Genomic DNA, 21128 nt, shown 5'->3' with positions numbered 1-21128 from the left:
TACCGCCACCTACTGTACATTAGTATGTAACCCCATATACTATAGTTTTTTTTATATCTTTATTGAGACCCCGAATACAAAACAGTACATATGTGATATAATGACAACCGCCAAGGGGCTACAAACATGGAGACAACGCGTCACAATAACATTAAACAAATACATTAAAAAAAGAGCACATAAGGTGCATTTTTTCATTGCTATAGAATAACTTTTTAGTCAATTAAAAAAATATTTTACTAATGGAAAAAAAAAGTTTTTAAATCCAATTTCACGAGTAGAATAACGGTTTCACAAATCCCAAGCAGGTTCCTATAATCTTTGATTAGGAGATATAATAATTCTGTCCAGATATGACGTGTCTATATTGGTTTAACTGCATAAAACTGGCTAACACCTTTGAAGATAGAGTCAGGTCATACAAACTCATTCCCAGGATTCACATGATACACATGAAGAAATGTCTTCTGGAGCAGAGTTTCTTAAATTTACAGATGAAATGAATCAACAGGTTTTACTTGGGACGTCTCTCCTTAGCGCTCACGTAGCAGACCTCACTTCATTTAAGCCACCTGACTAACTTCCCAGAGGATCCATCACTCTGCGTTTCTGAGGTCTGAGGCCGGGGTCCAGATTTTAGCTTTACACCCGTCTTACTCCAGAATGTGTCTGGCCCCCTGGCACTGCAGAACAGGGCATTACCTGTCCGGATCACTACAAGAAAATCTACAAGAAACAGAAACATAAAATACAGCTGTTTTAATTCAAACATCAGACTGTTCCCTTGCCTAAAGGAACCTCAGACTGAAGAACTCTTGGCCTCCAAGTCACTTAAACTAGCTCTTTTAAATACAAGATCTCTCTGTGCTAAAGCTCTATTAATTAATGATTTCATCACTGAGCATTGCTATGTTTCTGACATTGTTATGTCAGAAACATAACAATGTTTCTGACAGAAACATGGCTGAATGACAATAATGAACTGATCATACTAATTGAATCTGTGCCTCCTAACTACAATTTCTTCAGTGAGAATAGAAAACATAAAAAAGGAGGAGGCGTGGCTTCAATATTTAAGAATACCATAAATTGTAGTAAAATCTCTTTGGGTCACTTCACCTCCTTTGAGTATCTTGGAATTGAGGTTAAAGGCCACAAACGAACTTTGACAGTAACTCTATACAAAACTCCAACTTTTGTGGAAAATTTCTTTACTGACTTGAATGAGCTTCTATCTCTTATATGTATTGATTATGATTGTTTAATAATTGTCGGTGATTTCAACATTCATGTTGACAAACCCCAAGACAGAGGGGCAAAAAAGCTCGCTAATATTTTAGAGACGTTTGGTCTAACACAACATGTCAAACAAGCAACACACACTCAAGGACACACACTGGACTTGGTTATCAGTAAGGGTGTGAATATTTCCAATGTCTCTGTAACTGATGTCGCCCTGTCGGATCACTTCCTGTTATTTTTGAAAGTTCTTTATCTTTTAACCCACTTGGACAAACAGCAACCATCACAAAACGTTCTCTCACTGAAAACATAGCAGAAACTTTTAATCAAATCTACTCTTCTTCCTCACCCTTAAGCTGTAATGACGTAGATAAGTTGGTAAATGATTTTCAGTCTAAAGTTTCAGATATTATTGATTCCATTGCCCCAATTAAAATGAAGATTGTGTCTGGTAAAAAGAAATCTCCATGGAGAAATGCACAAACAGTTAGATCTGCAAGACAACTCTGCCGTAGGGCAGAACGAAAATGGCATAAAACTCAACTCCATGTTCATTGTGACATCTATAAAGAAATACTACGTAACTATCATTTAACGCTAAAACATGCAAGAGTGGCTTTCTTAGCATATGTCATAAACAAAAACATTAACAATGCTCGAGCTTTATTTGCAACAGTTGACAGAATCACAAACCCTCCTGTGACGTTACCGCCTGAATTCCAATCTAATGCCGCTTGCAACCAGTTTTCCAGCTTCTTTTCAGAGAAAATTCAAAAAATCAGAGGATTAATATGTACATCCACTATAAAGCCAGTACCAATGCTGTGCCCAAACAAAACAAATACAGGAAAAATGACCCAATTTCAACTACATAATTTTAAAACCTTATAGGAAATTATAAGTCAACTAAGCTCGAGTTCCTGCTGTCTGGATGTTTTACCCTCACATTTCTTTAAGAAAGTTCTGCCTGTTATTGCTGCTGATCTGATCCAAATAGTAAACTCATTGCTCTCATCAAGCGTTTTCCCCCAGGCTTTGAAAACAGCAGTAATCAAACCACTGATAAAAAAGAACAATCTGGACAAATCACTACTGTAGAACTACAGGCTGATCTCCAACCTCCCATTCATCAGCAAAGTTATTGAAAAAGCTGTGTGTAAACAATTAACTAGCTTCCTAACTATAACCAACCTCTTTGACTCCTTCCAGTCTGGTTTTTGTGCTCACCACAGCACAGAGACCGCCCTCGTAAAAGTGTTCAATGACATCCATATAAATACGGACTGTGGCAGAACCACAGTGCTGGTTCTGTTGGACCTCAGTGCAGCTTTTGACACTGTTGACCATGACATATTACTGAATCAACTGGAGAGTTGGGTCGGACTCTCCGGTCCAGTGCTTAACTGGAATGAATCCTACATAAAGAACCGGGATTTCTTTGTTTCAATTGGAAACTTTTCATCAAAGAGGTCAAAGGTCACGTGTGGGGTACCCCAAGGTTCAATCCTAGGGCCCCTTTTATTCAATATTTACAGTATATGCTCCCACTAGCTCAGGTTATAACAGGAAATAATATTAGCTACCATAACTATGCAGATGACACACAGCTCTACATTACGATGTCACCAGGTGACTCAGAGCCCATCCAATCACTGAACAGATGCTTAGAACAGATAAATGTGTGGATGTGCCTAAACTTTCTCCAGCTGAACAGAAACAAAACTGAAGTTATTATTTTTGGACCTAAAGAGGAACGATCTAGAGTCAATGCACAGCTTCAGTTATTACAGCTAAAAACTAGAGATCAGGCCAGAAACCTGGGAGTAGTGATGGACTCTGACCTGAACCTCCAGAGCCACATAAAGACAGTTACAAAGTCGGCCTTCTATCACCTGAAGAACATTTCCAGGATTAAAGGACTAATGTCTCAGCCAGATCTAGAGAAACTCATCCATGCGTTCATCTTCAGTCGTATTGATTATTGCAACAGCGTCTTCACAGGTCTGTCCAACAAATCAATCAAACAGCTGCAGCTGATCCAGAATGCTGCTGCTGGCGTTCTCACTAAAACCAGGAAGATAGAGCACATAACACCAGTTTTAAAGTCCCTCCACTGGCTCCCTGTAGCTCAAAGAATAGACTTTAAAATACTGTTGTTAGTTTACAAATCACTGAACGGCTTAGCACCACAATACATTAAAGATCTGCTGTTGTTGTATCAACCTTCCAGACCTCTCAGGTCTTCTGGTTCTGGTCTGCTCTGCATCCCCAGAACCAGAACCAAATGAGGAGAAGCAGCTTTCAGCATCTATGCACCACAAATTTGGAACAAACTTCCAGAAAACTGTAAAACAGCTGAAACACTGACTTCTTTTAAATCTCAACTAAAAACCCACCTGTTTAGAATTGTATTTGAAATGTAATCAATTACAAATTTATTGATGGAACTTGACTTAATGATTGATTCTATATTGCATTGTGATTCTGTGTTTGTAATGATGTAAAGCACTTTGAAATGCCTTGCTGCTGAAATGTGCTATACAAATAAAATTTGATTTGATTTGATTTGATTTGAAAATGATTTAAAACCTCAGCCTAAATCTCTCCTAATGTGGTTTGTAGAACCATGTAGTTGTATTTGTTACAGCCCCACATTGTTGCTAATACTTTGCCACCACCGTTGAACTAAAATATGAGGCAACATGGCAGGCAAGGTGGGTGAAACGTCTTGCCCAAGGACACAACGACAGGGGCGGGTGGAGAGGGGATCAAACCAGCAATCTGCCGATTGTGGGACAAACTCCTACCACCGATTATTATTTGAGAATGTCTTGCTATCCAATCCCATTCATTTCCTGTCCATCCAAACCTATTCTTTTAATACTTGGAGTATTCCCAGCAAACCTTTTGTTAGTTTGCTTTTTTTAAGGTTTTTTTCTTCACTACTTTTCAGTTTTGTGCGATAAGTTGTAGTTTTTACTTTCCTTGGTTCTAATAGATTCGTATTAGTCTCTACTAAAATAGCATTGATGGAAGTGGTCTTAATTGCTCCAGTACATACTCATAAGGCCTTGCATTGTAATCAACTAGCAATTTGTAATGTTGACTTTGCTGCTGCTCCATGTGCCTTACATCCATATTAGAATGTTGTCCATGAATGGTGAATGTCGGCCCGGTCTCAAGCCTCTGTCTCTGCTCCACAGTGCTCTCTGCTCAGAGTGCCTTGATCTCACATTCTATGAGATTAAGGGTTAGGGTTTGAGCTCATACCCTAACCAACCAGAACCTTCATGACTAAATTATTAGTTAATCATTAGATTGCAGTTTGAATTATTTCAGGTGTTGTTTGGAAATAATACCTCTAGTTTCAGGAAAATAATCTTTGTCACAGTGTGCAAACTGTGACGAATGAAGCTATAAAATTAGCACTAATAGAAATATCAATAATTTTATGTTCCTCATATTTTCTTTACAATAATATTTCTTAAGTATCTCTGCTGATTTTGTGTGTGAGAATATGTGTATTTTATGTTAAGTACGTGGTTCTGTGCCTTTGTCTGAACCTGTGTGGTAAACTACTTGTGAGTGAATAGTGCTCAGTGACAGTGGGTAGGATTAGCACAGGAATAGTGTGGTGCTGCTGAAAGGCCAGTGCTTCAGTTATGTCACTGTGCTGTTCAGGCTCTCTCATTTTTACCAGCAGTTTCTCTAAACACACAGCTGGGGCTCAGCTAATTGCTCACTCTTTGTTTTTGATGACTCTTGTTTACAGGTCCTCACCTGATAACAACATGGAGAATAGCCAAACATTTCTGTACTTTGCATATGGTAGTAACCTTCTAAAGGAGCGTCTCCAGCTCAAGAATCCCTCTGCAACAGTGTACTGCGTGGCAAAGCTCAAGGTATAGTGCTGAAGAAGTACCGTCAGCATCTAGCTCTTATATGCTGGAAAGTAAATCTGATCAATGACTTTCATGTCTTTTTTTAGGATTATAAATTGGTGTTTGGCAACTACAAAGGTCTAGCCAGTGACCGCTGGCATGGTGGAGTGGCCACCATAGAGGACAGCCCAGGGGACGAGGTGTGGGGTGTGGTGTGACGGATGAGCATATCTGATCTAGAGTCACTAGACAAGTAAAATGTTATTTCATTTGCTTTGTTTTTCAATTTTATCTGGACATGTTTGCATGCTTTCATACCTAAAAACATGCGCACTCTTGTATGTGCACCCCTTCAGTCAAGAGAATGTGATGTTAGGTGCTTACCGACCTGTGGAATTATCAGTGAAGACAAAAGGTCAAGATATCAGCTGTCGTACCTACATAATGAACAGCTGTGTGTATGCCCGACCATCACCACAATATCTACAGGTAAGGTCTTTTTAAATCAATTTATGCTGGCTATCATGTAAATCCTGAAGGAGTTTCTATGTGCTTTAATTTACTGGAAGTAGTCATTTTAACTCATGAAAAAGAAAGTTGGCCTTTAGGTTCAGTGATAAAATTTATAATTTATTTATATGAACTGCCCAGATTTCATTTGTTAGTTTGGGATTTGCTTGTGAAAAGTTCAAAATCTTTGTCTTGTCTATATTTTCCTTATGACATTCAGTCTTGACAGCATTCAGTCTTAGTTCATGAGATGAAATTGTCCTACAATATTCTTCAAATACTTATTTATAATTAATATATTTCATTCCAATCCCATCCCTTTTGGGTAATAATGTGACTACTAAAAACACAATTATGTTGTTAAATTGAAAGAGATCTTGTAGTCTCTCCATTTCTAACTTTGGGATTGGTCACTGGACATTCATGTAGCAAAGATAAATTCTTTAAGTACACAACGTATGTAAAATGCTACTTAAAACATATCTGATTCTTCTTCATTATTAATGGCTTTAGAAGTCAGTATTCATCCATCCATCCATCTTCTTTTGCTTATCCGGGGTCGAGTCGGGGGGTAGCAGCTTCAGAAGGGAGGCCTAGACTTCCCTCTCCCCAGCCACTTATTCCAGCTCCTCCGGGGGTATCCCGAGGCATTCCCAGGCCAGCTGAGAGACATAGTCCCTCCAGTGTGTCCTGGGTCTTCCCCGGGGCCTCCTCCCAGTGGGACCGGTACAGCGCCCGCTTGACGGCAGACGCTGCGCCAATCTGCCTGTCGATCTCCCGCTCTCTTCTTCCCCCATTCGTGAACAAGATCCCGAGATACTTGAACTCCTCCACTTGGGGCAGGACACCCTCCCCCCGACCCGGAGAAGGCACTCTACCCTTTTCCAGCTCAAGACCATGGCCTCGGATTTGGAGGCGCTGATCCTCATCCTAGCCGCTTCACACTTGGCTATGAACCGCTCCAGCAAGAGCTGCAGATCACGGCCTGATGAAGCCAATAGGACCACATCATTTGCACAAAGCAGAGATACAATCCTAAGGCCACCAAAATGGATCCCCTCAACACCTTGGCTCTGCCTAGAAATTCTGTCCATGAAAGTAATAAACAGAATCATGACAAAGGGCAGCCCTGGGTCCAACTCTCACCAGAAACAAGTCCGACTTACTGCCGGCAATGCAGACCAGACTCTGACACCGGTCATACAGGGACCTGAGAGCCCGTATCAAAGGGCCCAGGACCCCATACTCCTGGAGGAGCCCCCACAGGGCTCCCTGAGGGACACGGTCGAACGCCTTCTCCAAGTCCACAAAACACATGTATACTGGTTGGGTGAACTCCCATGCACCCTCCAGGACCCTGCTGAGGGTGTAGAGCTGGTCCAGAGTTCCACAACCAGGACGAAAACCACACTGCTCTTCCTGAATCTGAGGTTCGACTATCCAATGGACCCTCCTCTCCAGGACCCCTGAATAGACCTTGCCAGGGAGGCTTAAGAGTGTGACCCCCCTGTAATTGGAGCACACCCTCCGGTCCCCCTGTTTGAACAGGGGGACCACCACCCCAGTCTGCCAATCCAGAAGAACTGCCCCCGATGTCCATGCAATATTGCAGAGTCGCGTCAGCCAACACAACCCTGCAACATCCAGAGCCTTAAGGAACTCCGGCCGGATCTCATCCACCCCCGGGGCCCTGCCACTGAGGAGCTTTTTATCCACCTCGGCGACCTCGTCCCCAGAGATTGGAGAGCCCAACCCAGAGTCCCCAGGCTCAGCTTCCTCAATGGAAGGCAAGTTGGTGGCATTGAGGAGGTCTTCAAAGTATTCTGCCCACCGGCCCACAACGTCCCGAGTAGAGGTCAGAAGCACACCATCCCCACTGTAAACAGTGTTGGTGCTGCACCACTTCCCCCCCGAGATGCCGGATGGTGGACCAGAATCGCCTCGAAGTCGAACGGAAGTCTTTCTCCAGGGCCTCTCCAAACTCCTCCCACGTCTGAGTTTTTGACTCAGCAACCACCCAAGCCGCATGCCTCTTCGTCCGCCAGTACCCATCAGCTGCTTCTTGAGTCCCACAGGCCAAAAATATCTGATAGGACTCCTTCTTCAGCCTGACAGCATCCCTCACCGAAGGCGTCTACCAACGGGTTTGAGGGTTGCCGCCGCGACAGGCACCGACAACCTTGCGGCCACAGCCTCGATAGGCAGCCTCGACAATGGAGGCATGGAACATGGTCCACTCCGACTCCATGTCCCCCTCATCCCCCGGAATGTGTTCAAAGTTCTGCCGGAGATGGGAGTTAAAGTGCCGTCTCACAGGGGATTCCGCCAGACATTCCCAGCAGACCCTCACAACACGTTTGGGCCTGCCAGGTCTGACCGGCATCCTCCCCCACCACCGGAGCCAACTCACCACCAGGTAGTGGTCAGTGGACAGCTCCGCACCTCTCTTCACCCGAGTGTCCAAGATATACGGCGACAGATCCGATGAAACGATGACAAAGTCGATCATTGAACTGCGGCCTAGGGTGTCCAGGTGCCAAGTGCACATATGGACACCCTTAGGCCTGTCGCAATAAACGGTAAATCAAGTAATCGTACGATAAATTAAAACTATGGACTTATCGGCATTATCGTCTCTTCCGGCCTTTTTCTCTTTCTGTTAATGACACAGAATGAAAAAAAGGCTCAACTCCGGTGCTCTCCACTGACCCCCTTCCTCATTTCCTTAGAGTAAAGCCCAGCGCACACGACCCGATCTAAGAGCTGTCGGCCCATTTTCAAAACCTGACAGACCACACATTAGCCGACAGAAATCCTAGGTATAACGGTTCGATCGGTTCGTTCCTGCCATGTGGTGTCCAACAATGGGCACAAAATAATGGCTACAAGTTCAGTGAACTAATTTTAAAACCAGGCATTAATCAATGCTTTACTACAATCTACCTGCAATGCATGTTGCTAGTGTCAGTCCTGACTGAATGAAAGTCATTAGAACCGATTTACGTCACGTTGACGAAGAACAGCTGAAAAGTGCAGTAGCAATTTCACTCAAACTCCTCCCCTTGTCATTTCTATATTCTTTGCATGTTGAATAAACATTAATGTTGTTTCCACATATCATCTCCAATGTCCGCTGGACTTCCGGTTGCGTCGTGCCAGCTGTTTGGGATTCCCCGACGTAATTTCCCCTCAGAGGAGAATCCTCGCTTTCTGATTGGCTACCTGTCACATTCAACAGGCTGCGTTAAGCTCCCAGTCTGGGAAAATCCCTGATTTGGATCGGAGCGGCAATGACGATCTACCGTAACACACCACACAATCTTAGAAAGACCAACGTTCTAAGATTGTTGTAAGGGGAAAAATAGGAGCAAAAAATCGTGTAGTGTGAACTATTGCATCAGGTAGTCGATGTGCCCATCTTCTCTATTTAAATCTAATTATTACTGAAGGGCAACATAATATACAGACTTCATAATCTGCACTCTTTTGGTTGAATGCAGTATTTATTTCCACTTTGGCTTTATGATGTTTAGTTGTTTTTTTCAAGTGAGTTTTTGTTAATGGAGACTGAGAATCCATTTTATTTTTATTTTTGGTTGTTTTGTTTATCAGCTCCAGTGTTAAGTGTTCTTTTGAAAATAAAGTGTATCTATCTTTGGCAGGAAATCGCATGAATTATTACGTCATTTCCATTAAATCAGTGTAAAAAAGTCTTCAAACAATATTATCGTTTATCTCAATAATTTTTGAGACAATTAATCGTTGAGCAAAATTTGCTATTGTGACAGGCCTAGACACCCTTATGCCTGAACATGGTGTTTGTTATGGCCAATCCACGATGAGCACAGAAGTCCAACAACAGAACACCACTCGAATTCAGATCTGGGGGGTCGTCCCTCCAGGTCTCACTGTCATTGCCCACGTGAGTGTTGAAGTCCCCCAGCAGAACAATGGAGTCCCCAGGAGGGGCACTCTCCAGTACCCCCTGTAAGGACTAAAAGAAGGATGGGTCATCTGAACTGTCGTTCAGCCCGTAAGCACAAACAACAGTCAGGACCTGTTCCCCCACCCGTAGGCGGAGGGAGGCTACCCTCGTACAGGCATAGAGGCGCCGAGATGGGGGGCAACACGTATGCCCACTCCTGCCCGGTGCCTCTCACCGTGGGCAACTCCAGAGTGAAAGTATGTCCAGCCCCTCTCAAGGAGACTGGTTCCAGAACCAGAGCCATGCGTCGAGGTGAGACCGACTATTTCTAGCCGGAACCTCTCAACCTCACACACCAGCTCCGGCTCCTTCCCCACCAGAGAGGTGACATTCCACGTTCCAAGAGCCAGCTTCTGCAACCAAGGATCAGACCGCCAGGGTCCCCTCCCTCAGCCGCCACCCATCACACACTGCACCCTACCCCTTTGGCGCCTCTCATGGATGGTGGGCCCATGGGAGAGGGGACCCATGTTTCCTCTTTGGGCTGAGCCCGGTCGGGCTCCATGGGTAAAAGCCCAGCCACCAGGCTTGCCATCGTGCCCCCTCTCCAGGCCTGGCTCCAGAGTGGGGCCCCGGTGACCCGCATCTGGGCGATGGAACACGAAGTCCAATGTTGCCGTTCGTCATCGGGGTCTTCAGGTTGCGCTTTGTCTGGTTCCTCACCTAGGACCTGTCTGCCTTGGGTGACCCTACCAGGGGCATGGAGCCCCAGACAGCATAGCTCCTAGGGTCATTGGGCCCCTCAAACCCCTCCACCACGATAAGGTGGCAGCCCAAGGAGACTGGAGCCCAAGGAGCAGCCCAATATTCAGTGTATTGGAAAATATGAAATAATTTACATTAAAACTATGTGAAAGGAACCACAAATAGCCCTATAGAAAATAACAATTAATGGAAAACTGTTGAGCCTGATGTCCAGACCATTGAAAAAAAATAATCCATCCACCTGTTGTCTTCTATTTGTCCAAGATTAGGTCGCAGGGGCAACAGATCCAAAAGGTATATCCAGCCAAACCTTTCCCTGGTGACACTGAGGCTCATTAAGGAGCTATTCAAGGCATTGCCATGCCAGAAGAGACATCTACTCCCACCCAGCCTTGGGGTCTCCTCCCAGTGAGACAGCCTGGATAGTCTTCAAAGGGAAGAGCTTAAATGCTCTAACCACTTCAACAGACTCATGTAGATGAGAAGCAGAAGCTCCACTATTCAGGTTTCATGACTTTAGGTGAGGTTTGGAATGTAGATGGAAGAGTGAATTAATAGCTTTGCTTTATCACAGCTCTTCTTATACCACAACAAACCAGAGGAGCCCACATTACTGCAGATGAAGACCTAATTCCTCTGTTCATCTCACTCCATCCTACAGTCATTCATTCTCTGCTTGAGCCAGATACTGACTGCAGGACTGTATCAGGATGGGCCCTGGTTTCTTTTAAATAGTCATCAGTTCACTTGTCTCCTTAGCCTGATGACCTCTCACACTTCTGGGGTCCACCAAAAAGTCGTCAGGCTTGCTGTTGCAGCAGGCACCAATAAGCTTCTGGGCACAGCTCTTCTAAACTGCATCGTAAATAAAGTTACTGAACAGAGTCTATTTGGATTCTCCAACCTCCCCTGGAACTTGAGATAAACACTTGTGGAGAAAAGTGAAAGAACTCATGTTACTATGGCTTCTCCCAAATGTTTTTAGTTCACCCTGAACGCTCATTTGGGTTCATCACGTCCAGCAGACTCACCATTAATGGATTCAACAGATGGTGATCAGGAGACAGCTCTGCCCCTCTTTAAACTGCACAGACAAATTTCAGAACATCCACATCCATCCACTAGCATTTCTCTATCAGGGTTTTTTTTATTTTGAACAATCTACCCTAAGTTTGGTTAAATGAATGTTTTCTCATGTGTAGGACAATTATTAGAAACCTAAATGTGGATCAGAAACAAAAAATCCACTAAAAACCAAACAGAAAATCTTGGCTTTGTGACCTGTCAATCACTGGTCCATTTCTTTTTAAACTACAGTATCTCACAATGCACAAAGAGTTGGCTAAATAATATTTTATTTTATAAATTATTATAACTTATTTATATATTTTTTTTAATTTATTGTGAAGGCTCTAGAATCCACCTAGAAACAATAAACCTCTTTTTTTTAGCTCTATTTATTTTTCTTTGTAAATGATCTCAAAGAGTTTACTTCATTGACAATCAGAACAATCGGGCCTCAGTGTGGCATTCTGCAGTCCATTGACCTGACAGCATGTTGTCCAGGATGCCAGACCGCTCTCAGAGCATGACGTTGCCATCACCCCTTTGTGTTTTATAATGCTTCAGCAGTTTTTGATCTCTATTATTTTATGCTTGTTGTTGTGCATATAAATAAGATAGTTGTCCTATTTGCATTCTCAAAGCTATATTTTTAGTTGATCCACATTTTTTTACCTAAACTATAGAAGCAATTTGGAATTTGTAAAGTTAAAACCACAGTTAAAAACAAAATCAAAAGATATGAAAAAATCTTTTTGTATTATCATGTTTAGGACAAAAATCTTATATTAATTGGTTTGAAAATGAGGTTAATGTGATTTTATGCTGACCCTAATAAGACTAACAGAAGTATTGAATAGCTGTTGTTTAGAAATAAGTCCCCACCAGTTTAAAGATTGACTGTTTTTTGTCATTAACATTAGGTGATTGTAATGGGAGCAGAGCAACATGGCTTGCCAACGGAGTACCAGGAGAAACTAAGAGCCATTAAGACCAACATGTATGACGGTCTCCTACCAATGATGGCCGAGCTGGAACAAGCCAGAACAAGAGTTAAAGAAAGAGCCAACCAATGATCTGATGTCTGGTAATACAAAAAAAAGCTTGTCATTAATTTAAATGAAAAAGTTAGAATCTATATTGAATATTATAGTCTGACATAATTTGAAAGAAATGAAAGACAGGTAACAAAAAAACAAGAACGAGAGTCCTATGTTTTTCTCTGAACAACATAGGACATATGACATATGACAGGTGAAGGTGACAGGTGAAGAGATGATCCTCTCAACAACAGACTGATAGAAAATCTGCAGCATCTTGCTGCAAACCTTGAAGGATCTTAGCTTCCTCAAGAAGTTCAGTCTGTTCTGGCTCTTCTTATAGACGCTTCACTGTTGCATCTCCAGTCCAGTCTTTTGTCCAGATGAACACTGATGTATTTATATTCCTCAACCATCTCCACGTCTTCTCCCATGATGGAAATAGGGTTTTATCTAATCCTGTTTCTCCTAAAATCTACAATCATCTATTTTGTTGTGCTTACATTTAGGGTGAGATGATTGTTCCCTCACATAAACATAAACTGAAACTAAGGTCACTGACAGAAGAGCCAGTGGTAGTGGACGGCATCTACCAAACACAACAAAACAAACAAACAAACAAAAAAACTGAAGGCACCAGACACTTGACAAGTCAAGTTCAGCAACCACAGCACACAGAAGAGTTAGACATCAGCAGCAGACCACCAGGACCACAATAAAACAATTATTGGACTTTCAAACCCCAAAGTAAATATAGCAAAAGGAAAATCAAATGGGCAGATTGCAATATAATAATTCAATAAAATATACCAAATCCAGCAGGTAAAAGAGCATCTTTAGAAATATGTTTACAATGAAAAAATAGCTAGTGTGAGAAGATGTTTCCTGCTCTAAAGCTGGGCACATTATTTGAAAGTTGGAGGTCTCTCTGGACATCCTGCAGTGATGAACAGGTTCCACTGGGAAATGGCCACTCTGATGGTCTGTAGCAACGGTTTACCAAAATCTGAAAACAAACACACCATATGAATTTCCATTAATATATGTGCATCACCAACATGCAGTAATTCCATGACTGAAATAAGCTATTCACAAAACCCAGGCTATTTGCCCCTGTAGGGTTACTGCAGGGGCATTCAGTCCAGAAAGACGGTTCTCCTGGTTCTGCCTCTCTCAGCCTCTTTCTATTCTGAGATCTCTCTATAGTTATGCTGCTATAGACTTACTGTTGCATCTCCAGAGAACAAACTGACCACGTTTTCTCACTTTCTTCTACTACTGCTCTCTAAGTTGTATTATTTGTTGTATCTTCAGGTTTTCTCTCAGCTGGTTTTCTCTTCATAGAAGCTCCATCTGGTCTAATGTTCCAGAGCTTTGAAAGGGGTTAAGTTGACTGAGTTAATACCGCCATCAACTAACCATTTTTTCTCTCCTGCTATTAATATTTTACTTTTCATTAGCATAAAAAGGACACCTATAACATTTCTTTTGTTTCTTTTTGTGCTTCTGCTCTGGCCCCAATCAGGCGTGGCAGATGGCTGCTGGTACTGAGCCAGGTTCTGGTTCTGCTGGAGGTTTTTTATTAAAGGAGACTATTTCTTCTTCACTATTGCTATAAGCATGATATGAGGGACTCCTGCAAAGCCAGAGACAACACAAACCATTGTCTCTATGGTCTCATCCAAGACAAGAAGCAATCTGTTGGGTTTCCAGCAGATTGCATCTGATTCTAATATTTAGTTATTAGAATAACTGAATAATGAACTTGATGCCCATAGTGCCCATTTTTGAGTTTATTTTTATTCATTTATTTTCAGTTTTTATCTATGTGTCAGGAGGCCTGCTTGTGCCCCTCAACAATATCCAATAATATTTAGCTAAAAGTAATAATTTAGCTAAATTCATCTGGCTGCCCTCTGTTTAATAATGACTGAGCATTGTCAGTTCCTCTGCCTCCATGTTGTTAGTCACCTTCGGGTCAGCAGGAGGGGCGTGGATCTGCGCCCTCTGTCATATTATGGGCAAGATAATCAGACCAGATGTTGATGTTGATGTTGCAGTTAGGACAGCAGTTTAAAACCCGCCTCGCCCCCAAACACTGAAATGTTTCGGCTGCAGAGAAAACTTCTCATTTGAACTTTATCAGGCTGAGTCAGTCCTACCGCTGTGAGTCAGAATCAGATATCCTGGTAAAAAGAAACGGTACCACGACTGTCACCGTGACGCAGCTCAAAGCCCCGGTACCACCCGGTACCACCTGGTACCACCTGCTCACTGTTCGGTCTCTGCTTCCCCTTAACGTTTCAACCAGGCAGGTTAAAGCTGATGGGATCTGGGCTGGAGGTTCGCGGCTGTAAATAGAAGTTATTGCAGAACCTGAACTGATAAAGAAAGATTCGGCCCAGAGCAATTAGAGCTCACAAAATGTTACATAAACATGTTTAGCAAAAATAGTATGCCAACAATTTGGACTGTAGCATAAACTCAAACGAGCCACAAATAAATAAATTAAGATGTCCCAAAAGCATCGGGGGACTGGCATAAGGGCTACAGGGGGGTTCCAGGTAGATTCCAGGTAGATTCCAGGTAGATTCCAGTAGACAGATGCACAGAGACTCGCTCTTCATGCAGGGCCAGACCAAGGTAATAAGGGGCCTTAGACAGAATCTGATCTAGGGCCCTTGCCCCCCTCCTACTAAGAACATCAGTATCACTAACATGTTTAAATATAGATTTAATAAAGTCTGTCAGAGGGGGCCCATGTTAATTTGCCAAGCTTAAAAATCAATTATTGGACTTTATTTACTGCAATGTATTTGTGAACAAACCCAATTCAAACACAAAGATTACACCATATTGTAGCCATAGTAACACAACAATCAAACTATCAAGATGATTCTTTGCACTTTTACAAAGTAAACTCCCTAATTAAATCCTAAATGTATTTATTTTTAATTTTATCTCTGCTGAATGAATTAAATACATTTAACAGTATTGTGATTCTCAATAAATAAATACTAAAGTTTTAGATCTATGATCTGTGGGACAATTCAGGCATTTATATGGGCCCCTGAGTGTCTGGAGGGGCCCTACCATTGTTTTCCTTGCCTTGATATCTCTCAGTCTAACAATTCTAGATCTATGAGGTGCTAACATAGAAACAATATGTAGAGTTAACCCCTCTGAGTTGTTTTGATCTTTGAAGCTGTCTGCAGCCAAGTTGCTATGGAGATTAAACATCCATCCATCCATTTTCTGTTCACCCTTTGTCCCTAATGGGGTTGGGAGGGTTGCTGGTGCCTCTCCAGCTACGTTCTGGGCGAGAGGCGGGGTACACCCTGGACAGGTCGCCAGTCTGTCGCAGGGCAACACAGAGACATACAGGACAAACAACCATGCACACACACACACTCACACCTAGGGAGAATTTAGAGAGACCAATTAACCTGACAGTCATGTTTTTGGACTGTGGGAGGAAGCCGGAGTACCCGGAGAGAACCCATGCATGCACAGGGAGAACATGCAAACTCCATGCAGAAAGACCCCGGCCAGGAATCGAACCCAGAACCTTCTTGCTGCAAGGCAACAGTGCTACCAACTGCGCCACTGTGCAGCCCTGGAGATTAAACAGTCACATATAATTAGGTTTTAATTAGTACAATATCAGCAAATTTGTTTATTTCATAATAAACTTCTTCTCTCCTCTGGTCTGTTTAAAAACTACAGTCTCAGATCAACTCAGGCCTCCATCTGACAGCAGCAGAAACAGCAACATTATACCTGTTGGGGAAAAACTAGATTAAATTTACTTTGCATCATCCCCACATGATGACAATGATACAGTATGATCCAATTAAATATTAAATTCTTGATTAATATATAACTATATTGTTGTACGGTGTTTTGAGATCTTGTTCAGTGTGTCCCTTTTTAACTTTAAGCCCCTGGCCCTTCAAAGGTCTCTGCACGGCGCTGGTGGAGCTATATCAATAAACTTAATTAAATTGAGTAGTTTGATAGTTATATACAAACATTAACATTAACTTACCCTGCCATATCTGGACCACCTTCTTTCCTTCAGCTGCAAGCGCTCCAAGGACAGGAATATCCTCTGGATGTTCTTCTTCTCTCTCCGTTCGTTGCAGTCGCACCATTCCTCCTATTCCTCCTATTGCAGCTTAGAATTTCAGAAGAATCCCAATCAGGCAAACAAACAGCAAAGCACAGAATCCACATCCTTCAAATCTCTCTTCTTCCATTGTCTCAAAAAATGATCACGTGTCTCAAAGCCTCCACCCCCTGAAGGAGTTCTGCTCTGATAGTCATTACTGACTCTGTGGAAACACAAGTTCAGAGTAGAGGGGATCTAGGCCAAGTGGAGTGCAGCTGAGCAGAGTTGGAACCGTCAGTGGAAATGTAGAAGCTCAAGCAGGGCTGTACTGCTGGAACCAATAGGAAAATTCAGCTGCTTGGGCTTCTTTCGACCAAAGCAGCCAGCACTGAGATGGTTGTAGCCAAAAATATTGCAGGACTAAACAAATTTACACAAAAATGTCATCATTTACACAGAAACAAATATAGAATCCTAAATCACCTATTTAGACAGTATATCAGCAACGGAAAAAAAATTGGAGTTAGTTACACCTTAAGTAGTATTATAATTTTGAGGTCCTCATTGTTGGTTTCCATGTGTACATATTTGATGGAATCTGGGAGAAGGGTGAAGATGGCTGAGCTTAGAAGCAACCTCGGATAAGTGCCTCGTATCTGCTGAGATGTAACTGTGATCAAACTGAGCTCCAACACAAAGAAAAGATCAAACTTATGGCATCTGTTGGTCAAACAGTAATTAAACATTAAAGATTATTCTTTGTATTTTTATAAAGTACACTTGCCACCTCCTTTAAATTTTTATCAGTGTAAAATGTTTTCATTTATTTGCACTGAAAGCATCAAATCAAATGTACTGATATTCTCCATCCTAATAAACATATATATATATATATATATATATATATATAGCAATACCAAGTGACTGCAACATCAGGAAAAAGGAGCACGAGAAACTAGAGAAATACCAGGGCCTCAGGGAGGAACTGGAGAGGGCCTGGAAGGTGAAGACCACAGTGGTGCCTGTGGTCATCGGGGCCCTCGGGGCAGTCACCCCCAAACTGGACCAATGGCTACAACAGATCCCAGGAACAACATCAGACATCTCAGTCCAGAAATGTGCAGTCCTTGGCACAGCCAAGATACTGCGCAGGACCCTCAAGCTCCCAGGCCTCTGGTAGAGGACCCGAGCTCAGAGGATAAGAACCAAAGATCTGTAATCTGTGTTAAAATACAAGCCTTGGTGGGAGGCCCCTGATGGTTTTGGGGCCCTATGCAGTATCTTGGTTTGCTCAAGCCTTGGGCCGGCTCTGTGTAAATGTATATTTGTTATATTTCATCAGCATAGAATTAGCTACTGAGTGCAACAGTTATGCTTTCTCCCAGTAGATGGTGCTGTGGTAAATTAGTAATGCTTATTCAGTAATTCAAACATTTACAAGCTTTAATGTTGTTTTGTAAAGTCAGACATTTGCAATATGGTTAAAAGGATATGTTAAAGCTAAAGGGGTTTAATAAATATATAGGGTAAACACATCACGATGGCACTCAAGATAGAGATGGTCAAAGATTAAAAGATGTCATAATGTAAGGTAAAGATAATTCAATAAGGCAAATGGATGAAGGTAACATACTGTTTAAATTACTAATGGTCATTTTATTTTGTGTATTTTGTAGTTCCTACAGTGTGTTCACATGTTCAATAAATGAATTGTGAACCATCAGTTTGAGACACCCGTTCTCACCGGGATGCTCCTCTTCTGTAGATCATTTTAGTCATTGCTTAGATGTGTTTTCATCCCCTGAAATCCTGGTTTCACAACTGTCCCTGACAACAGTCCCTATACTTCTAAAACAATGACTTGGGCTTTCCATTAATCAAAGTACGGTTTTATGAAAACCCAAATAAACTTCTGACAGCAAATGAACCAGTGAGATCAGGGAGAAAAACTCTTTTCTGTGGGACAAAAGCAAAACACACATGTTATTGAGTCGCTGCACCATGCTGAGAGCTGGAGAGTTCTGCACTCCAGCAGAGCAGAAAACTAAAGGAGATTTATTTTTCTTTTCATCAGTATTGCGAGTTAAACACAGTGCTATTGAAGACAGAAAAAATGAGTACAATTAATCTGACTCTAAGAATCTGATAGATCCAACAAATTGCTGAGTTTTTTTGTCTTAACGAAAACGCAGAAGTATGGTACTTTTAATAAACATTTGTTTGGACATCGTGACTAGGCTTAGTAAAGTTAAGAAGATCGGAGCATCAGCATTCTGTCATCTTCTACTCAATCTGGTTTGACATAAATTAGGTCCACCTGTATAAACTTTCAGACCCCGCCTTCTCAAATCCAATTGGCCAATCACCTCAGCCTTCCAGAGAGGGAAAAGATTAACAAAGGAGTTTTAACTTTCACATAAATACTGTTAACATTAAGAATTATTGATCAATAATTACATATCAAGCAAACATGCACAAAATTTACAAGTCATTTAATTCTACTCTTAGTTATTTTTGACTTTGTTCCCGTTGTCAACCAATCAAAACCCTGCTCTTACCAGCTCACATCCTATAAAAAAGCTGCCAGTTACATGGCAACAACAATCAAAGATTTTAGCAGTACACTGGTATACAACAGAATGCTCACAAATCACCCAATCATCTAATTCAATATAGAAAAGCTAGAGAAGAATGTTGTTCTTCTTAACTCAATCTACAGAACAATTCTCATGGCTGTTACGCAATGTAGGATCAGACTCAGTGAAATCTGACCTAAAGTATGCATGTCATTGTTTTTGTTCACTATCACTTAAAGAAAACATTATTGCGTTGTAGCATACAGTCCACATTTGCAGTGATTCACACCTTGTCCCCAGGCTTCTCCCTCCACACAGTTTTTCATATGAAAAGCCAATTATTTGGGACACAGCATGAAACTATCATTACACAACCAGCTGTGTCCATCTGAGAGCCACAGTGCACACACACAGCCTCTTCTCAGGCAGGCAGAACATTTAAATACAAAGACACAAATTAGTAGTAAAGTCTACCAAATTTACTACAGGTTTATGCAATTAACCTAGCAAAGGTAAATATGTATTGAAATTGCACTGTATTGAATGGGAAAATTAACTTTAAAAAGTCAAATATCTTGCGAGAATCTTTTTGGCAGCAAGTTCTGTTTATCTCACACCTGCAAGCTGATGCAATTACTCTATTAAGACCTATTCTTAGAAAGCAAATTAATTCTCACATTATCACCTGACCATAAGCAGGAAACCCAGTTGCATTTTTTAATAAGGACATTTATGGGGGACCAGTGTCTTCTTGTGTGTCTTCCTTATAAAGGAGTAAAAGGAAATAATTGTTTGCAAAGTTAACATTCCACCTTTCATATACCTGGTTAGGGTAATGGCTTCAGATACAATTAATCACCTGTTGGAAGTACTAGGCACTAGAGTATGGAGCTAAAACAGTCTCATAATTCACAAATGCACAAATCGAGGTTCACGAATGAACAGAACGCTTGTATTTTTTATGCAAACACAAATATCTCTTGATTTACATATGGATCTCATCCTGTGTGAATGTTGATCTGTGCATTTGTGAATTATGAGACTGTTTTATCTCCACACCAGAGAGATAAATGTCTACGACCAATTCTGTATGACCTCTGGATATTCAGGTATATTGTGGCGGACTCAGCTCTCCTTACAGCCTTACAGAATGTAGTTTGTGTTGTTAGTTATATGAGACAACAGAAAATTAGCATTTGATTAAATCCAGTATATTTACGACAACATTGTATGTTCATTAATATTAATATTTCAGATTTTATTATTCTGTCATGAACATACACACATTATATACAGTATATATATATATATATATATATATATATATATATATATATATATATATATATATATATATATAGTCCAGTCTTACTTGGTGTGGATCATACAAGCAGAGCATCATCTAATGCTACCACACTTTCTGAACCACCAAGTGTTCAGGAGGATGCAAAAAACATCATTTTTAATAGTATGTATTTTGTTAGTAATATTTTAAAAACACAGCCATCACTACTGAGAGCTGAAGTACTTGATGACTCAACAAATCAATTATTCTATTTAAGTCTGGAGAACTATATTATCAATAAGAAATGGTTGTAATGTAGTGAAGGTTTTTTGATTGTTTTGTTTAAAGAACAACAAAAACTATTAAGACTCATAGCTTTTACTAAGCATCCAAATGTTTCTTCCGCGTCATTTGCTAGGGTTATTTTCCACCGAAGACTGGACTATTTAAATATTCAAGGCCTTCATATGCAAGCCCCGCCCACTTTGCATGTTATTTAAATTTTAGAGTTTGGTTTATGACTTTATTAAATATTAAACAACTGTGAAAAGGGGTGAATGTATGTCTTAATCAAAATATGTAACAAATAGACCCACTGAGCTTGATCACAAATAATTCCTTTTTGTTAAAGAACTACATGATCCAAGTAGCTTCGCTCCATGTCTGTCTGTCGTCAGTCGTTCTGCAGACCCTCCTACTTCAAGTGACCACTGTACAATCCCAGAAAGCTT

General features: G+C 41.3%; 1 protein-coding gene across 1 annotated transcript; it reads left to right on the top strand.

The window, feature by feature from the left end:
* Positions 1-4996: 4996 nt before the first annotated feature.
* On the top strand, positions 4997-12461 carry LOC102218941 (gamma-glutamylcyclotransferase-like). The gene is given in 4 exon segments (XM_023330655.1): positions 4997-5144; positions 5231-5376; positions 5480-5612; positions 12309-12461. Coding segments are annotated over 4 exon segments (579 nt in total). The 5' UTR covers position 4997.
* Positions 12462-21128: the final 8667 nt, after the last annotated feature.

Source organism: Xiphophorus maculatus, chromosome 3 (assembly GCF_002775205.1).
Source record: "Xiphophorus maculatus strain JP 163 A chromosome 3, X_maculatus-5.0-male, whole genome shotgun sequence".
Lineage (NCBI taxonomy): Eukaryota > Metazoa > Chordata > Actinopteri > Cyprinodontiformes > Poeciliidae > Xiphophorus > Xiphophorus maculatus.
The sequence above is the reverse complement of the archived record's forward strand: the minus strand, read 5'-3'. Positions and strand labels throughout refer to the sequence as shown.